This window comes from Electrophorus electricus, chromosome 5, assembly GCF_013358815.1.
Source record: "Electrophorus electricus isolate fEleEle1 chromosome 5, fEleEle1.pri, whole genome shotgun sequence".
In the NCBI taxonomy this organism is placed as follows: Eukaryota; Metazoa; Chordata; class Actinopteri; order Gymnotiformes; family Gymnotidae; genus Electrophorus; species Electrophorus electricus.
The window spans coordinates 8,447,890-8,468,395 of NC_049539.1; the positions used below are offsets into that span (position 1 = coordinate 8,447,890).

Here is a 20,506-nt window from a genome sequence, read left to right on the forward strand (position 1 = left end):
ACTCTCACACACACACACACACACACACACACACACACACACACACACACACACACACACACAGAATATTAAACCATGCATACGACACGTGTTGCAATGTCTGCAAAGATACAAACACTGAAGCACACACACAGACACACACACTGGAATACACATTTACTCAGGCACTCACACACACAGAATATTAAACCATGAATAGACACCACATACTCACATTGAAACAATCACACAGACACAAACACAAGCATACACACATGTAAAAAAACATATCAACACAGACATTTTCTCACACACACAAACATACAGCATATTAAACCACATATAAACAATACAGTGTTGAAAGGCACAAACACTGAAACGCACACATAGACACACACAAACACACACACATGCATAGAATATTAAACCATGTATAAATACCACACATTTGTGTTTAAACACCCACATATATACATACACAGAGGTACATACACATGCATACACAAATGCAAACACAAACATATCAGCACAGGCTCCTTCTCTCACACACACACACACACACACACACACACAAACACACACACACACACACACGCACACACACGCACACACACACACACACAGGGTGGTGTGGGAGGAGTGCAGCACTCCTCCTGCCTTGCACAGGCCACAGTCCCAGGCCTGAGAGGACCCACACCAGTGACATAGACAAATTAACACAGCGGGAAGGATCCATTTTTCTTCAGCGAGAGGCTCTAGGGGCTTGTGTGTGTGTCTATGAGTACGTACGTGCTCCGGCTCTGACGCTCTTACACACACTCCTCGCACGGCTCTATGCATTATTGAGGAGCTGCAGTTTTTGGAGCTGCTGGATTATTTAAACATGGCACATTTCTCAGGCCACACCGTCTATGATCCCAAAGTGTCACTTATGTCTCAGACGCACTCCAAACGGGCCAGACTGGCCTCTGCAATCACGCAAGCACACACACCCACACACACACACACACACACACACACACACACACACACACACACACCCTTACAGAGACACGCCATGGGGGAACATAACGAAGAGTCAGCAGACTACAGGAACAGGGTCAGGGAGACAATGTTCAAATAATGATTTGGTCAATATAGACATAATCCTTCATATCTGTGTGTCTGGGTGTGTGTCCAAGTCAGGAAGCTATTGTACTCCCACATCCAACATGGTATAAATCTTTTAAAGAGGTTATGCCAGAGGTCTTCAGGACAGAGGACCACATCGTGTTCACACTTTAAACACGCAACTTAGTACACTTGATCCTGAGCGGAACCGCAGGCTGTGCACATGACAGTGACACCCCATTCAAAAGGAGGCGAGGTGGAGGTGGGTTCCTCATCTCCTAGCCAAGGGGAAACCGTGGAGCGGCGATTCCCAGCAGAGCTCGTTAGAGCCCCCTTCAAAAGCCATCGCCAGTCGAGCTGTTGGGTAGAGTCGGGCGAGCTGGGGCAAGTGCGTGGTGGGGGGGAAGGGGAAGGGCAAGAGTCACCACGGCAACAGGCAGCGGGACTGTGCCTCCTAGAGGGCGTGCGCTTGACCGGCTGACAGACGGGAGGCAGTTCGAGACGCCTCGCCCCGCAACCATGGCCGGAGCCTGCCCTCTACGGGGCCACGCTCACGGCTTCTGAAAGCGCTAGCGCATAAACCCTGACGCCACGTCACTCTGGCGGGAAATATCAGATCGGCTGTTGGCTTCTCAAAACCGATTGGATGGTTGGTTAATAGGTTTGAATGTATTAACGAGTAAAACGAGTCTGTTTCTCAAAACTCGCCTTTCGGGAATCTTGCCTTTTACTTGCCCTTTCATTTTTCTTTGCCAACCCCAAGTAATTACGCATCTACAGGCATACGATCTAAAAGTGTATTTAGACAAGTATCTTACACATGTTGGCACAGCTGCTTACCCAGCCAGTGTGATGCAAGCTAACTGCATTTACTTGTTTTCCATGTCTTTGCCTGGTTAAACACAACCTCACCGTGGCCGCGCTTTAAAACACACTGCAGGCTACACATGCACAGATGCAAAACAGGTCTGCAGTATCAGTAAAAGTGAAAGTTAATATGATGGGTAAAAGTAGATGCTGATGGGATTTTTACAACCACGCTCATTCAGGGGTGACAGATCATGATTAATTATAGCGCCAAACCCTGTCCCATCCCCCCTTAAACATGGGTTTCATTAACTTTTCCTGGGCTTGACATGTATGACACAATTCTCTCTGGCAACTGTACAGGAACTGCCATTGTGAATAAATCTCCATTTCCTTTCCATAGCAATCGAGGGCGGGAGAGAGGCGGTAGTCGTGTGCATGTGCCTGGTGTGACGGGGGGCGGGGCAGGCTGTCCTGCGAAAAAAAAATCCACCAGCCAGGTCCGTTTAAAGTCGGTAACAGACTGACACCGGTGTCGCACGCGAAGCCTCACGTTAAGCTCGGCCTCCGGGTCAGCAGCACGTACGTTTCTGCTGAAGGAAAAAAGGAGAGCTCGGATAGGAGCTACAGCAAGGAGACGGTCACTGGAAGAGGATGGCAGAGCGCACATTTAATTATGCTAATGGGGGACGGAGGAGTGCACGAGTGCTCGTGTGTGGGGGGGGATGCAGGAGAGGGCTTGGCTAGGGCTGCACTCTGTTCTGCTGTGTTCTCCCCTTCGTGCTACTCTCGTGTGAGCCTCATCTTTCTTCCGCCGTTCTGCTTCCTGCATAAATCGACAATCGTGTCCCGTGGTGGCGATGGTGACCTGAGAGAGACGACACGAGCAGCCGCGTCCGACTCTCTCCTCGGCACACAGGAAACCCCGCCCCCTCTGGGCCCGGGCCCGGCCCCTTCCTCAGTCCCAGGAGAACGTAGAACGGGAATCCTGGCGATGGCCTGGCGCCCCGCCGCCCTCGCTGCTCTGGAAGCGGCACAAAGGCTCACAGGCCAGGCCCTCTCCGCTGTCTTCCGAAAGCGCGAAGGCGAGGCCGCGTCCTGCCCCGGGAGCGGCGGCTGGTGGAAGGTTGCGAGGGCGCAGAGGAGAAGAAAAGGGTCTCATACAGAGCGGGAGGATCCAGGATGCGCTGTGTCGCAGGAGAGGGGGAGGCCGGTTCTGGGGCTTTGGCTGCAGTGTCCACACGGTCCAGTTGCTAGCTCCTCACACAAGCCCTCACGTCCTCCCCATCAAACACAGCTGAAAGCGGCTAAATGCGTTTATGCACTCGCACAAACGCAGGCAGACGCTCACGGCCGCTTCTGCTTCGACACACTAAGAAACACCATGCTCTGGTTCCCAGTCACTTTTGCTGAAAACCATGGTCAGTCATGCGTCCCTGGAGAAAGAAGTGGACGCCGTCCAGCAGACAAGCGCTGGGCCCTGCCTGCACTCAGAGGCAAAAACACACCACTGATGCATTTTTAATGAATGAGTCTCTTAGAGGAGGAGGAGGAGGATGTGGAGGAAGAGGAGGAGCTACAAGCTCAGGCTGTCTCTCAGCACGCACACACACACACACACACACACACACACACACACACACACACACACAATCACCCACTATCACCCACATTGTTACCATGGCAAAGGAAACACGGCCTCTCGCTGTTCTAAAAAGAGAAACGGCCTGTTGCGTGAAGTCTCGGCGCTCGCAGCCGCGTGCCCAGTCCCAGAGCGGAGCTGCCATAGCTGCTGGTGCTCTCGTGCAGCGGCCGGCGAGCCGGGTAACTGGGCACCTCCTTACCGCCGCCACTCCACTGGCTGCGCCACCCTGCCGCCGCTATGAGCCAGGCACCCTCGATGAGGAATGCAAACCAGCCTAGGCATTGAATCTCACGCGGCCGCCATCCCCCCTCACTCTGGCGCCCGTGCCAATCGCGTCTCTGGCTTCTCTCGAGGACCCTCCGATGCAGCAGTCGCTGATGGAGCCCATCGAGGCATCGCAGACGGTTTTCCGGTGCCATCTTTTCATTTCTTTTTGGGCAAGCGGTTTCCAAGGTGACTAAGCGTTTGGATGTTGTGACGGGGGTGACAACGCAAGCTCTTTCTCACCACTGACACCGCATTGGAGAGTCTTAAACAACCCAGCAGCCTCGTGTCCTGACTGAAACATGACTCACCCACGACAATTACGCACAAGTGTCAGCTAGGCGGAAGTGTTCGTTATTTCCCATTTAAAGCTGAGAGCTACTTCGTCCTCAATATTTTGCTCCCGCGTTCTAATCCAGAGTGATTAATGTTAGCTTGACTCAGGGGCTCTGGCAGCAGAGTCATTTTTCATTATGTGATTATGCTGTTTTAAATGACAATTGTCCATATAAACATCAATACTAACAACGCCATTAAAAGATCATTTAGAACCTGTGTTTACATTATCTGGCTCCTGTATGAATCAAATGCTCGTATTTAGGTCAAAGCCTTGGAGGTGGAGCCAAACGTGTGTCTCTGTGGTGTCGCTTTTCTGCATTCATGCTTGTAGCACAGTAGTGTCGCCGTCCCCATGCAGGTATTAGGTCTCTTTTTTCAACACAGTGCAAGCCAGATTCAACAATCCCTCAGACTGTTTGAAGGTGAATTAAGAAAGGATTCAACCGCCTTAGTTAAACAAATATAATAGAGGTATTATTATACCACAGATGCTAATCCAGTCACAAATGAGCTATACTATAATACACCTGTCCAGTGATAATACAATACAGGTTTAACCTTTTCTAGGGATGTTTTTAACAAGTTTGGTAACCAAATATATTTATGAGATGCTTTCCTATGAGCCAGTCAAATAATAGAACCACAAAACATTTCTAGTACGCATTTAAACAAGTGTTTTCATGCTAAGCAACACGTCTTGCGATTGCTAGACTATTAGACTATTAGCTGTGTGTTTTTTAATGAAGCCTAAGCTGAGGGAGTGGAGAGCCTTCGTCTGAGCACGGTGCGCGAGCTGACACACGACGGGAGTTGAAGGCAAGCTGCATCTGAATTTCCGCTCACGCGACCCTAAGGGAGAAACCATCTTCCACTCGCGCAAGAAAGTCCAATGCACAGGGAGGATGTTGCCTAGCAACTAGTCTCCTGGAGACAGGCGGCAGCAGCCATTTTTCATTTTCAGATTTGAAACCTAATGTCAATGACAGAGAAAGAGTACAGAGAGGGACAAAACAGAGGGATGAGAGAGAGAGAGAGAGAGAGAGAGAGAAAGAAAACAACATGATGGAAAGATGGAGAGAGAAAAACAAAATGACAGAGAAAAAACAAAATGACAGGAAGAGAAAAACAGAGAGAGATATGTACATGCATGTGTGTGTGCATAAATCAGATTAATCACATTAATCTCATCTATACAATTAATCAACTTGATTATTGGCCTTTTTTTAAAATTTACATTCATAAACATTGCAGCTGTGTGCTAATGAATTGAGCATGTGTGTCTCTAAGCTAAGATGCCTCTGGACTACGGTGGCTCTGGGCTGCGGTGGCTCTGGACTGCGGTGGCTCTGGACTGCGGTGGCTCTGGGCTACAGTGGCTCTGGGCTACAGTGGCTTTGGACTGCGGTGGCTCTGGGCTGCGGTGGCTCTGGGCTACGGTGGCTCTGGACTGCGGTGGCTCTGGACTGCGGTGGCTCTGGACTGCGGTGGCTCTGGGCTACAGTGGCTCTGGGCTACAGTGGCTTTGGACTGCGGTGGCTCTGGGCTGCGGTGGCTCTGGGCTACGGTGGCTCTGGACTGCGGTGGCTCTGGACTGCGGTGGCTCTGGACTGCGGTGGCTCTGGACTGCGGTGGCTCTGGGCTACGGTGGCTCTGGACTGCGGTGGCTCTGGACTGCGGTGGCTCTGGACTACGGTGGCTCTGGACTGCGGTGGCTCTGGACTGCGGTGGCTCTGGGCTACGGTGGCTCTGGGCTACGGTGGCTTTGGACTGCGGTGGCTCTGGACTGCGGTGGCTCTGGACTGCGGTGGCTCTGGACTGCGGTGGTTCTGAGTTATGGTTGACTGTGTGGACCACTTGAAACAAACACTCATTTATTTATACATGCACATGAAATGATGAGGTGCTGCACATATTTAATACATGCCCTGTTATAAACCATGGGGCAGATCAAAACTATTTCAAGTTCAAAATATAAAAAGCTAAATTTTCTCATAATAAAACCAAACACTAAATTCTAAACAGACATTCAGTTAACCCTCGTATGTAAACACAGCTTTTTGTTCGCACTGATCTGTACACACATTCGGCCGCTGTTTCGTAACAGATCTACGCACGGTCTGTCTCCTCCTCACCGGCCATCAGAGGCCAGCAGAGACATAGAGCTTCCTTCTCGCCTGCTCTGCCTGCATGTGCCTGTGAATCCATGACCATAAACAGGCCAGCGTGACTTGTGGGATTACTGGGGAAGGCCGTGTCGAGGCTGAGAGAGCAGAGACGCTGTCTCTCGGGTCCAGATGGACCGCATTGTTTCTAAAACAAGCTGCAAAGGATTTAGGGGTCCATTTCACAATTCACTGGCCCACTCTAACCTCCACTGAGACACACACGGAAGACAAGGGTAATAGCTCACACACACACATATAACACATGCACAAAGGAAAATGTCACTTGCTTAGAATGAGTCCAAAAAAATTTGAATGAATACAAGAACTGTCTCAGAACCATCTGATCCCATGAATCAGAAACAGGGGGTTTCACAGGGGGTGCTAGTACTGAAATAATTATAGATGACATATAGCACACTCACACAGGCTGCCACCCCCTCTCCCCCGATAGAGGGGTTGAAACAGCCAATAAGTGCAGGAATGTTCCCCGTGTGGTGGATGCAAACTCAGACACAGGCTTCCATTGTGATCGACTACGTCAGCTCCACTGAGAGCGGATGGGCCCTCAGGGCAAGTGAGCAGTGCGCCGGCATCCAAAGCACTTCACCATCCCGTGATTGGACAGATACCCCATGCCATCAGATGCTGCATCTCAATCTGGCAGTGAGGTTTTGCACACTTAAAAGAGGTAATGAAAGAGACTCCCACAGCCATACTGTAAGGCAGACAGCTCATAATACAGCTGTATGTGTTCTACTGTCCTGTATGTCTCTTCCTTTCTCAAGGACTGCAATAACTAATGCAGTGAAAGCTACAAGTTTAGGAATCTAATTAACAGACTAAAATTCCTCTACTTAACCTCCTACAATAAGACCCCTAATCCAAAATGAGCTCGTGAACATTGGATGTGGAAAATGAATGTTATGCAAAACGAAAATCTGCACAGGGGACGTGTTAGGCACACGCAGGGCTGAGACTGCAGAGGATTCTGGGAGAGTGTGGAGTGCAAACTGGGTTTAAAGCAGCTCCAGAAGAGTCCCACAGCTAGCAAACACATTTTTCACGCTGGACAATAATACGCGTGCACGCACATGCACGCACGCACGCACACACACACACACACACACACACACACACACACACACACACACTCAGAGTGGCCATACAGAGTAATCTAACACCAGGGGAGCAGAGAGCCACGCCTGGCTGCACAGGGCAAAGAGGAGAGAGGGAGAAAGGGAGGGACAGAAAAGAGAGACACAGCAAAAAAGAAAGTGAGGGATGCAGAAAAAAATAAACAGAGAGAAGGGGGGAACAGAGAGAGCAAAATGAGAGAAAAAGGAAGACGGCGCAGGCAGACAGAACGCATTAGGAGGGGAGAGAGGGAGAGACGAGAAAGAGCGAGGCGGTTGTTGGAGGGCGGAGCGTGCTGGAGGGAGCAGGAGCAGTAACTCTATCCCTCCTTACTGCTTTGTGAGCACTGGAGAAAGGGCCTTTTAGCACACACATTACACACTAACAACCCATGTGTGCAAAAATGACTGTGCATTTCTGTGTGTGTGTGTGTGTGTGTGTGTGTGTGTGTGTGTGTGTGTGTGTGTGTGTGTGTGTGTGTGTGTGTGCGCACGCGCGCGTCGGTGAGAAACACCTTTGCTTTAAACCTCATCGTCTTCACTGACGTGACCTCCCAGCAGGCACGCTGGTTAACGCCAGCGGCCAGGCAGGAAGGGCTGAAAACTGGGCTATTTAAATCACACGGTTAGAGCACACAGCTCACGTGAACCAGAATGGAATATCCGTCACACACTTTGAGCACATAGCTCACGTGAAAAAAACTGGGGAAGAATACAACATACTTGTATGGTTCCACCCTACATGGAGGAGCCACACTGGTGCACTATAAGGGTCCACATTTGGCCACTGGTGGGGCGCCGTGGGGGAGGCTGACTAACCCCCAGGTTAAATATCAGCCTAGGCCAGGGTCAAGGCATCACGTTAACGCCTGCGACATCCCGTAATCCACGGCTCAGACCTGCCATCTTTCTCTTCGGCAGGAGCCCTGCTGAGCTGCTGTGGCTACTAGCCGTGACAGAGCAGCTATAGATACCTTTTTGAGACTCAGGATTGGCTGATGGGCTCAAAGGAAAGGATCACTTATACAGACAAATAGAAGAAACAGTAAAAAAAGGGGGGAGACCACAATATACTACTGTTACCTACTGAGAAAGGGGGCTTTTGTTTGAAACCCCATATCGGTGTATTTTGAGAGGCCTTTGGTGTGGAGACGGCTCTGGCCATGAGGAGACTTTGGAGTCAAGTTAAGCTGCTGCTATTCTTCCTGAGATACGGAGGCTGCACAGGGTCAAACTGTCAGACTGTCAGCGCGGCGCCAGAGGGTGAGGCGGGGGGCGGGGTAGCAGGAGGTAAGTGGGCGGAGCCTTTGAGGCAACTGCAGAGGGGCTGGGTTGTGCCTCCTCGACCCAAAATCCTGCGGCAGGACCGAGGCTCCTCACCAAGCCGTGTACAGAATGCCAGAGTCTGTCAGCGGCGCCGGCCAGCACCTGTCAGTGCCCGCCTGCCACAGTCCGAATCAGTGCAGTTTGGTGGGATTATTAAAACACGAGGCGACCGGTTACAGCGAAACTAATTAAAATCCCCGAAGGGGCCCTCCATTTTTGGAAAAAAACAAAAAACTCCTCCAAGAGACATATTGTGGAACAGACCAAAGCAAAACTGCCCTCGCCCCTTGGCAGGCCATGCCAGCATGGAGACAGCTGCATAGGTAGCCGCCCGGGACACATACGGCCACTGAGAGAACATAGAAAGGGTGGTGGTGGGCGGGTAGGTGGGTGTGGGTGGGAGTGAGTACTTCATTCCATTAGAAAGACATCATATGTGTGTGTGTGGATAAAAGCAGGGTGTGCGGCGCTGTGGATCGGCCTGGGCCGATACGGAGCATCGTTGGGCCTTTATCTCGGCCGCCAGGCAGGCAGCCCTCTTCCCAAGCCCCGGTGCCGCGATAAAGCAGAAGATGAAAGTGCCCCGTGTTACGCCAAATTGTACGAGCCCCTTAATTACGCACAGGGCTCGTCACGGCGCCAACAGCGCGAGATCAAACAGCCCTCCGTTTACTGGAGCTGCCAGAGACGGGAAACCGCGAGCTGGGCTGGGACGGGGAGGCTGCCGTCGCCCACGCTCAGTCGGCCGTTAGAGAGGGGCAGCTGCAATCCTGGAAACAGCACCAGCGAGAGTGGAGACGCGGGATACCCATCAAGCGCGTGCACTGACCGAGACACCCGCACAGAAAGTACGAAATAACCCTCAGACGCGCCAGCAAAGCCCATCGTGTTTGGTCACACAACAAGTCACACTTGCCCCGACCGCCCCAGGAGACGTGAGCTCCAGCAAAACCAGAAAATGGGTCACAACCTGGATCCCCTGCAACATGTGCAGCAGAGCGGAGCTCCGTGGCTGGAGTCGGGGCTGCAGGATGCCGGCGCTGGGTGGGATTGTGCGGAGCCCGGTGTGCCCTCATAGCCGAGCCTTCAGAGCCTCCTGGGCTCTAAAAAGGGCCTGCACAGAGACAGCCTCTGAATAGAGCGCATTGTCATGCACCGGCCTTAATGCGGCCACTGTGTCACCGAGATGAGGCCTTGGGCCGAATAATAAGGCGAGGCACTGCGTCCAGAGAGTGCACACACAAACTGCAGGCGGCATTCTGTGACTCATGTGCCTCTTTTTCTCTTCCCCTCCCTGTCTGTCTCTCACTGTGTGTGTGTGTGTGTGTGTGTGTGTGTGTGTGCGCGTGTGTGCATGTAGCATGTTGATCCGCTGTGATACCTCTCCCATCAGATTCTTTCAGCATTCTCAGCCAAGCCTCATGCGGGGGGGGTTTGGGGGTGCTGGGTAGTTGTGATGAGGGTTTGGATAAGGACCCGAACAAGAGCCTATCAGCATCTGTCACACAGTATCTCGGAGGGCGCGAATTCCTTCCTTCATTCCTTTAGACTATAGAGCCACACCAACATTTCACATGACCCTTCGTGGTGCGGCCACACTAACGCTCCATCCTGCCTCACCTCTTTCCGCACCCGTGTGCCCTCTCACGGAGGTGCCGTGGAGTGAAAAGCAAAGCTCTACCATTACCAGCGATTAAACGACACATTGTGTAGGATCCAAAACACAGACAGCCACATTCTTTCCCACATGGGGAATGTGAAATCGAAAACAGCGAGCATCATCCAACCATCACCCCCACTCCCCACACACAAACACACACACACACACTTTTGTTTGTGCAGAAAGATTCTATCCTACGTCTTTCCCTCTATAAATTTGGGATGAAAGTGATCGTTGTTCTTGCACTCTGGAATCTGCTGCTGATATAAACCTGGAGAACGCAGTCTTGTTTTTCCATGTTTTCTTTGCTGTGTATGGCTTCATTTGTAGTGGGGAACAGCTAAAACAGGGCAGGCGTCGCACCCAGAAACAGGCTCAGCTCGACAGCCCCATTTCAAATGCTGCAAATAGTGTGAATACCTTCTCTTCGTGGCCATATCAAATTCCAGTTGGCTTAAAATCCATATCAGTTTCCCACTAGTTTAAACACTGGTCCCGTTACTCTGGCACTTAACACAAATGGCCTGTACCCACTGACTTCAATCAATACAAAACCTGCTTCCCACCAGAACCATGCTTTCTCAATGGAATGCTTCTTCCCACTGGAATGGTTCTTCCCACTGGAAAGGTGAACAGTGCAATAGCAACACTGACCATGACTCACATCTTATAAATCCATTGAAAAACACCCTGACGGAACTGAGGTCTCGCACATGTCGGCTACACAATTATTAAACTAATTTGCACACTTTAGTGATAAAAGTTAAAAGCCAAGTTAAAAACCAAGCTTTGCTTGGGTAATTCATGTTTATTTGTTAGTGAAATCAGTGAACATTCCGATCATTATGAGAAGAAGAGAAAGAAGCTAAGTCAATTGCTCTGAAGAGGGAGATGGATGGAAAAGAGGTATTGATTCATGAGCAATACAAGATCTCTAAGGGCTGCTCAAACAAAAGTGGTGACAGACACTCTCTCCATCTCTCTCTCTCTCTCTCCATCTCTCTCTCTCTCTCTCCCCATCTCTCTCTCTCCATCTCTCTCTCTCTCTCTCTCTCTCTCTCTCAAACTCTCTCTCTCTCGCTCTCGCTCTCTGACTCCCTCTCATACAGAGTTCTTTGAACAACCAAAAGCTGGCAAACCGTTTGCTTTGGCTAGCACTAAACATCACGTGTGTGAGTAGCGTGCCGCTATGATGGAGGTGCCAATGCTAACAGGTGGTGGGCGACGGATGAACGGAGCTGCCGTTGACGTCCCCCTCCCTCACGTCTCCCACTGGTCTTCCTGCTAGCGCGAGACGTGATGCTTTACTGCTGCACCCACCGCGCATCAGCTCAGGGACGAATCCTGCAGTGTCATGGGAAATGCGGTACGGATCTCTGAGTCAGTGCTGCCCCAGCAACGCGTTTAAACTCAATCACAGCGGACCGCCTAGCTGATTTCAGCGGAAACCTACTGGAATGTGGCCTTCTTTGTGTCAGAGGAAAGCGGAGAGATTCACTTTTATTTTTACTTTTCTTAATCTAGCAGACACTCTTAGAGTGGAGCATCCTGTATAATCAATACAGAGAGGGAAAAAAAGGTGCCTCAGGAAACAGGAAGGTTGGTGAGGTTTCAGGCTGCTGGGATGGACTTTGTGCTTCTACGTTTAAGAGGCTGGTTGATAATACCCCTCACAGAAATGGCCACCAGCAGTAAAGTGAGAACTAGGCAGGCAGATGGAGTACACTGGTGTCCCCCGTTCTGTGAGGGCCCACCGAGACCACCGGGAGGCTGCAGGGGGAGGGGCCTCCGTAACATGGGTGCTGTCCAGGAGTTAGAGGTGGGTAGTGACCACCACAAATGGTGTCAAAATATTTAAAGCTTCACACAGTAATTAATGTCCGATTCCATAATAAGTCGGTTACGTAGTAAAATATGATGTGTTTTTTGCCACATGGACCATGCCTACTGGGAGATTCAGAACATCCTGCCATAACAACTGAACCCAAGTGGGATGGGAGAAGCCAGACTGCAGTGTGGACATAAGCAGGGTCCAGGGCAGGGTGTCAGGAAGGTCTGGAGGAGGGGGCTGGCATAGAGTGGATCGGGTGTAGTTTGAGGTTTCAGGACACCAGCCAGGACATGTGGCACGCGTGCGTCCGTGCAGACTGTTTATGGTGACAGGCCGACGAGTGAAGGAACTCTGGATGCCTGTGACCTTCATCTTAAAGTATGCAGTGAAATCATCTGCAGTGAAAGAGCGTGTGGGCGGAGGCAGAGTCGAAGTGGAGAAGAATTTGCATATGTTAAAAATGCTTCTGTTTAGACCTTTACACTTCAGCTACACTACACTGGGTCTTTTCTAGAACAGGGAGTAAGCAAATACAAGAAAAAAATCCCACCTTGTACACAAATGAAGCTTAATTGTGTAAAAAAGTGTGCCTTATTCCACTCTGTTTCAAAAAAGTTCCAGCGCACACTCACATAGTGAGGTGAGGTCCTTGGACAAAAAATTAGTTAGACCACAATTTCATCTCATGCTTTTAGCTCTGATGGAAATCAATCTATAAGCCCCACTACAGTGGTCAGGAGAGGTTGTTTTTTTTCTGGTCTGTAGGAGACCGTGAAAAGCACTTCAGTATTTTCCTTCTCTGGTACTATTGGTCTGCATCATTACAAACAAACAATCAACCAGCAAGATCTTAAATCCAGTCCGACGCATCTACACACAACAGCAAGAGAGGGAGCCATTTGCAGCTGTTGTAACACATTTAACTGTGAACAGGGCTATTCCTGTATCACATTCTTCGGTGTGTGTGCTAGTCCCAGCCCAGTATTATGATGTCATACAGGATGCCAGGTGTCTCCCTTTCCTATTTACTTTAGCCTAGATTTTTTTCGTTCTTGCGTGAGCGGACAGGCAGACAGGCGGACAGACGGCCGAATCTGCCGGAGGGGTTGTGGGGGGGGCGAGCTCGCGCTGCGTTCTGAGCTGCAGGCACAAAGGTGGCCATGTTCAGGATGTGCAGGCCTGGGCTGGAAGCAGCTGACTGCAGGCCTGGGCGAAAAGGCTGGACCTTGTCAAGTTTTTGGTGGCAAAGTCACTTTTATGCTCATGTTCATCTATTCCTCTATACACAATAAATCAGTAGTAATAAACGAGTGTGTGATAACTTGCAACAAAGATTTTCATGATCACAAAGAAAATAATGCAGTTTTATACAAAAATGTTGTATCCTGATTACCGTTTTGTGGTGCTAATCAGTTGTAGCAGGGCGATCCAGACACAGGCGGGTGGTCAGGAGGCCTGAGTCAAGCCTTCTCTCTAGCAGCTGGGTCCCCTGGTGAAACGTGCCGCTCCAGCTGCAGCACTCAGTCAGTCTCCTCGCAAAGTCACGCAGCAGAAATACACAGCGTGTTACGTTTCCGCGCAGCGTGAGAAACACTCTCCGTGCAGAGGACGAAGAAAAGGTCAGCGAGGTGTAAAATTATTTACTGCCTCCCCCAAGGGGTACTGGCCACTTTTAATAACCGAAGACAGTAATGCACAATAATGCAAGTGGCGTTTTGGCTGGGCGATGGTTCTGATGCGAGCCTGGTAGTATGCATTGTGACAAAAAAAACTAAAGAAAAGAGGAAGACGACAGTGTGAGACCCAGAGGCTTCTTCCTGCGGTGTCATGGTACACTGAAGTCGCGATGGTATCGCGGTGCTTGGCGTCCTAAGGTATCTCCCATGCAGCCATAACAAAGAGACGTCTTCCTCCAGAGGGGGGAATCCGAGTCCTGTTGGGGGAGGGGAAACCTGAGAGCTGAAGGCTGCTGCTCCACCCGCGTGCTGCCGGGCTGCTTCTCCGACGGCAGCGGGCGAGCAGGAAGTCCTCAAAAAGAATTCTGTCATGTTTCCATGACTCTTGACACTTTTGTATGGTATACGCACCAAAGAGTACGCACCTCTGCGTACTGAGGTCAGTGTGTCGACACACTACTGTGAGTGGATTAAAGATGAGAATAAGCCATTTGAAGGTCGATGGGGTGACATAATCCTTCATGCCAATCAACAGCTGAAGGAGCTGCCCAGTAACTTTTGGGCTACGGCGCTGAAGGTCTAAACAAACCCACACACACACAGGAAAAGGAGTCCAGGCGTCTGGGAGGCATGCATTCCTGGAGACAGTGTAAGCAAATAGTGACAGGTAGGGAAAGAAGTCCAGCAGAAGAAGGTCAATGCAATGGACAAAGTCATATATTGTGATTGTATTGTTGCATAGTGTGAGTGCAACACATAGAAAACATACCAGAAAACCCTTGATGTGACATGGTTAAATACTGTTTTGTTTTACTCTGACAAAATGTTTTATCTTTGCTGGTTTTATCTTTGTTGGTGAATGCTGTGATTTAAAAGACCCAGAGTACGTAGGTGGAAGATCTGAGTTTCGTCGACGCTCGTACTTCTGGACAGTTCTGAGGGGCTTTTTTCCCCCTGTGGCTGTTCAGTAGTCCAGGTGGCAGTGCGACAGAGCGAAGAGGCCTGAGATGGGAGGTGCTCTTCCCAGTACTGCAGGCTACAGGGATACAGGGAGGAAATCGGGTCTTAAGCAGGAGCCTTAGCATCTGCTCCTTGGCTTGCAGCTACGCTCCGAAAAGCATAAACACGCAATTCTGCTCGCATCTTAGCAAGATCTAGTAGTTTGAGAATTAATAAGATAACCAGATGAATAAATTAACTGAATAAATTAAGTGTCTGAAAGAGCGCAGGCAGCTGAAGAGAGCTGCCGGCGGAATCCGACGGAGTTCTAAGAGCGTCTAATTCGGCGCCGCAGACGCAGCGCATGTCTGGTGAGCTTTAGCGCTCCTTCGTGGCATTTAGCAAAAGTTGTGATCCTGCCCCCAAGGCTGGGAGGGAGGGAGCGGCAGCAACTCAACCCCAGGCGCTGCCGATCGCCATATCGCACGTCCCCACGCCCAAGCTGCCACTCCCTGTCAACTCCCATCAGTAATCTGAGTGCACCTACACGACAAATTATAGTCAGCAAAAAAAAAAAAAAAAGGAGTACCTAATGTGCTTAAAGCTTTGTGACACCCCTGCGACCATCTGGAATTAGAAACTCTCTTCACAGTTTGAGAGGAAAAAGAAGCAGAGTGGGAAACTCGGTCAAGGTGTTTTTGGTAACGGGAATGGTCCCTCAGAATACTGCTGCAGAAGCACACCTTCTCAGCCAATGTGTCCACTGCTGTTGCTGTTTACCACAGAAGTGCCAACTCTGCAGAAAGATTTTGAAACGAGGCTCATATAGACTATATAGGTTATGGGCCACTGACGGAACAGGCCCTGCTTAAAGCAAATGAGCTTGGAGCTTTTCCACAACTCTGGATTTTACACGCGTCCTTACCAGCACTCATAGAGGTATAAACAACCAAATTCCGGCATCTTTGTTTATACAGTGGGTAAAAAAGGATTTGAAGTAAGAAGAGGTAACTGGACTTCTGTAAGAATGGAGAATTCTAAAATTAATACAGTTGTACAGAGTGATGTGTCAGAGATTCCCCAGCGTCTCCCTTTCTAAAAATAAAGACTTACCACCCCACACACAAAAACCTTGCATCTGCTCAAGATACCTGTGTCGAATTTCATAATTCTATAGTTTAAGTACTGTAAAGTCCCCTCAATAGTAGTATTTCTTCTCATGCACTCAGTCCTAAAAGCCAATGTAGGTCAAAAGGATTCTTCTGTCTAGTCCCACGGGGTAACCTTCTTAAAGCAAGTATGTCTAAGGTCACACCAGTAAGCTCATTATCCCTAGAAAGCTATTTAATTTACTTCGTTTTGGACACTCGGTGTGAAGTCTGAAGATGTGGTTCAGAAAAAATAAAGAAATATAAAGTAAATCAGTGATTCTGCTGTTTGCGGGGAAAAAAAAAGAAAACCCAGAATTAATCACAGATACCAAAAGCAAGCCATCAACCATAGAGCAGAGGAAAGGTTAGCTGTCCACAAAGTAACACTGCTCATCTGCAATAGGGAAATGTACAATAGGGAAATGCACTAGACTAGCAGGTGGTGGTGCTCTGGTACTACACACAGGGGGATTTGCTGATGTCCTCAAGTGTCTGTTAGGCTACGTCAACAATCCTCCCTGGGTAGCATCCAATATAAGTGGAGATTTACATCCGGTGCAGCACCATGTACTTTGAGACGCAGATCAATTGGGACGCAAGTTATTTTCAAGGAGCCACCCATTCTGTGAGCAATGAAATATGCGATCAAAAGGCCTCATCTGTGCTTGTGTCAATAATACAGGAGTGACTTGGAAGGACCTTGAGTGGTCCTGGCCATGCAGCCAGGGAGGGACGGACGTCCACGAATCCTCGGGCCGACACCCGCCAGAATGAAACGAGTGCACGGCATTGCGTGGCATCTCCAGTCACTAAGGAAACTACCTTCTCACAGAAGCCAGGGCAAGGTAGCCAAGCAAAAAAACATTCACAACAATGACAAACTAAAATGTGAATTTGCATGTGGCTACACAACTAGCTAGATAATTAACAAAGGATTAGCAGTAATTAATTGTAAAAAGAAAAATGCCACAAAAACTGGATATTCCTGGGTAAGAGCACTCCTATTCAGTAAATGAACATGAAATGAATCAAAGAAGCAGCAGTCATGAAGGTTCTTTGATGTCAGTCTACTTTGATGTCAGCCCATTCCCCAATCACAGATGCTGCTATAGACTGTTCTGACCAATCATAGGGGCTCGTACGGCCTGACAGAATTCAAAATGAATGTGAAATTAAATATGTAACCTTAGTTAACTGCAATTATTACAATCACAAGCTAGAGACAGAGATTCGCAATTATCCATTTCCTTTACATAATCACACAAACAGAAGTTCTTGAAGGAGAGGGAAAGTTGATTTTTCCAATGTGCCAATCACAAAGTGAGACAGAGCACATGAACACTAAACAAGCTTATTAAAACTAATGAAGACTGAAGGGCAACTCAAAATATCTTTATTCAGTTCAAACACTAGATTAAACTGAAATGCTCTTCTTTGGTAGCCACAGTACACAGATTGGGTGTGTAATGTATACTCTACGACAAGTGCACAGCCAGCTGTTCCTTTGCTCAGAGACAAAGCCTAACCTTTGAACGTAAGGCTACGTCAACATAGACGTTACAAACCACCGGATAATTACCACCTCTTCTCGAAACTCTTCTCCCTCATTTAAGAAAAAGAGAGCACTATGGATTTTTCCAGACATCCCGTGTGCGTGTGTCAGTGTTGTGGAACAGGTGATTCGCGGACATGTCACCTCGTGCTGGGTGAAGGGCGTGAGGGAGGAAGGGGTTAAGGCGGCCGCCTGGCCACGCGTTCTGAGCGCCAGATGCCTGAGGCCTGAGAGGATGTGCAAAATGAAGCCCAGATGTGCCTGCAGAGGAGCGCGTGTCAGGAGAAGCGAGGTAAAAAGGCTGCGGGAAGGCTCAAGGCGACGCTCCGCAAACAGGGCCTCGCATCCTGCAGGACATACCGCACAGTGCACAGGACATACCGCACAGTGCCGAAGAGCACCTTCAGACTCCAGCTGCATCTAACCGCGCTCCCTCCACGAGCCTAAGGCACCTCTCCGGCTGCTGTGCCGCAAGCTTGCTCACTGGTTAATGAGGCATCGCTCTCAAAAACACACACATCATGGTTCCACCATGCTGTCAAAATATGCAGATGAGTTATTAGCCGTTTGCCCGAACATAAGCGGATTCTGAGGAATATCACGGGTGGAAAATACCTCACACAGGTAAAAACCTATGGGATATCCTAATAGTTATCCCTTTTCTTTGGAATTTTCAAGGACTTGGATCACTATCAAAGGGAGCTTTTGTCACCATATAATATCAAGCAATGACCGTAGTACATTCGATGAAGGTGCACCAGGCTTCTACTGACTTTAAACTGATCATTTATTTTAGATTTTTTTTTAAATGGTGTAATTATGACTCGTCTATCTTTCTTTACAATCAACAAACAACTTTATGAATTTTGCATGATCATTTCAAATCGTTTGACATTTAAAGTGGATTTGTCACACTACAGCAATGTAGTCTGATGAATCTCACTGGAACAAAGCTTGTGCAGTGAAGGCTGCGAAAATGTGGAAGCAAACAAATAACAAAAATACAAACAATTAAACAAACAAATAACTAAATACATTTTCAAAAGGGGGGGGGGGTGTATTGAAGATGGCTCAATACACGCGTAACTGGTCAACGGGAAATATGAACTATCATCCGATAAGCAGCTGACAATCACGTCAGGTCAGTCTGATACCTGATCAATAGCTGATCGGTATAGAAATAACGGAATTACTGAAGCAAAACGAGGTGGTTGACCGAAGTCCTCTGGTGATTCGGGCCTCGGATCGAAACAGTAACTTTGAGACACTGAAGCGTAACCGTTCAACGACACACACACACACACACACACACACACACACACACACACACACACACACACACACACACACACACACTCACACACACACACACACTCACACACACCAGTCCTCATCACCTTAAATGGTCGAGATCTTCACGTTGTGTACAACGTCGCGTGCAACGCTAAAAACAAAACAAAACAAAACAAAAAACATTCCAAGTATTCGGATGACGTTAAAACAGAGCAAGAGACCAACGGTCGCCGTTGAATTAATGCGACGATGCGCTTTGGGCTTCACGATCGCCACTGCCATATTAATGCCACACTAAGGGAAACCGGAGGGGTTTTTACGTCTCCTGGGGATTGCAGCGCGACTCACTTGTTCGAGATATTAAAATGGATGGCGGATCAATGCAAGTTAGGAAACTCAAACGTCTTGATCTGAATAAACCGCTGTTCTCGGCAGCTAGGACGTTAGCCGCCGTTATTTTTGCGAGCAAGCCTAGCTTCAAATTAAATCCGTAAATGTAGCGGAGGCTGCGGAATTTTGGCAGTTGATCTAGGGGGGGTGGTAATGCGATTTATTCATTCCGTAAAGTCCAGGGAGAATCTGAAGTCTTTGAGTCGTTTATTCAAGGTCAATTGGACAGCGAAGAATGAACAAGATTCCCATAGCTGGTTTCAGACAAACAAAGAGCTGCGGTAGAAATTACGGATTGAGCGTCGCCTTCTGAACAAATGACCAACATTCAGCAGAGCCTCGAGTCTTAGAATAATAATTGCCTTCAACATCTGGGGTGGGTTGGTTGGTTGGGGTGGTATGGTAGGTATCGAGGGTAGTTAACGTACTCTCAACGACAACCATATTTCGGCGGCGGGGGGGGGGGGGGGTGGAAAACAGTCCGTAACAGTCTTACCTTCTGATAACTCCAGCTCCAATTCAGCTAATCTGGCCCGCACTTCCAAAGGAAGGGGCAGCGCATCGCGGTCCGCCATTGTCCGTGTTTTTTAAACCACTCTCGTCCTTTCTTCTTTCTCAAGCGAGTCTTTCAGCGCTGCCCTTTCTACGCGCCGCAGCAGCGCATAAGGGCTCGGGAGATGGTGGTCCAAGCAAACTATCGAGGAACACTAGTGTATATAGGACGTTCTCTCTCAGCGAAGCCCCGTCATATCTAACTCACTCGTCTCCGCGGTAGCCTCGGCGGCGTGCTGTGTGGAGAGCGGCGGAGGTCGGCAGTGCGTCGGCGAGGCTGCCTGATCAATGTGTGTGCGGCTCCTGTCTCTTTCACTGTCACCCTCGCATGACGCAAGGCTCGCCTGATTTCCCCCTGCAGCCACAAGGGGGCGCCTGGTCTCGGTAATGGAGCCATATGGTCATACTGGAATTTTCAAATTCCTTTTCATAAAATGATTCCCAGACCTTGAGCTTGAGTCTTTAAAAAAGTATAAAATATCCATGCTTAATTCACTGAACCAATTGAAAGTTTCTACATGACCCAAAATTAGGATTAGACCCAACGCGTTTGTTTAGGCTGAGAAGATTTTTAAAACCTAGCTGCTTTGTTGATCTATCGGGTAATGGGCTCACCGTGTTACCTGTGCAGTTCTTGTGCTATGATACTATAAAGTACAAGGTAAAATGACTTCCACAATGAAAAATTATCCAT

General features: G+C 49.0%; 1 protein-coding gene across 9 annotated transcripts in view; it reads right to left on the reverse strand.

Annotated features, from left to right (window-relative positions):
* The window catches only part of dip2ca (disco-interacting protein 2 homolog Ca), a 65,817-nt gene extending 45,689 nt beyond the window's left edge, over positions 1-20,128 (reverse strand). For all 9 annotated transcript variants that reach the window (XM_035525989.1, XM_035525988.1, XM_035525987.1 and 6 more), the window contains exon 1: positions 19,757-20,128. In XM_035525989.1, coding sequence (XP_035381882.1) covers positions 19,757-19,835 — 79 coding nt within the window. In that variant the 5' untranslated portion in view covers positions 19,836-20,128. The remainder of the gene's footprint in view (positions 1-19,756) is intronic.
* Positions 20,129-20,506: the final 378 nt, after the last annotated feature.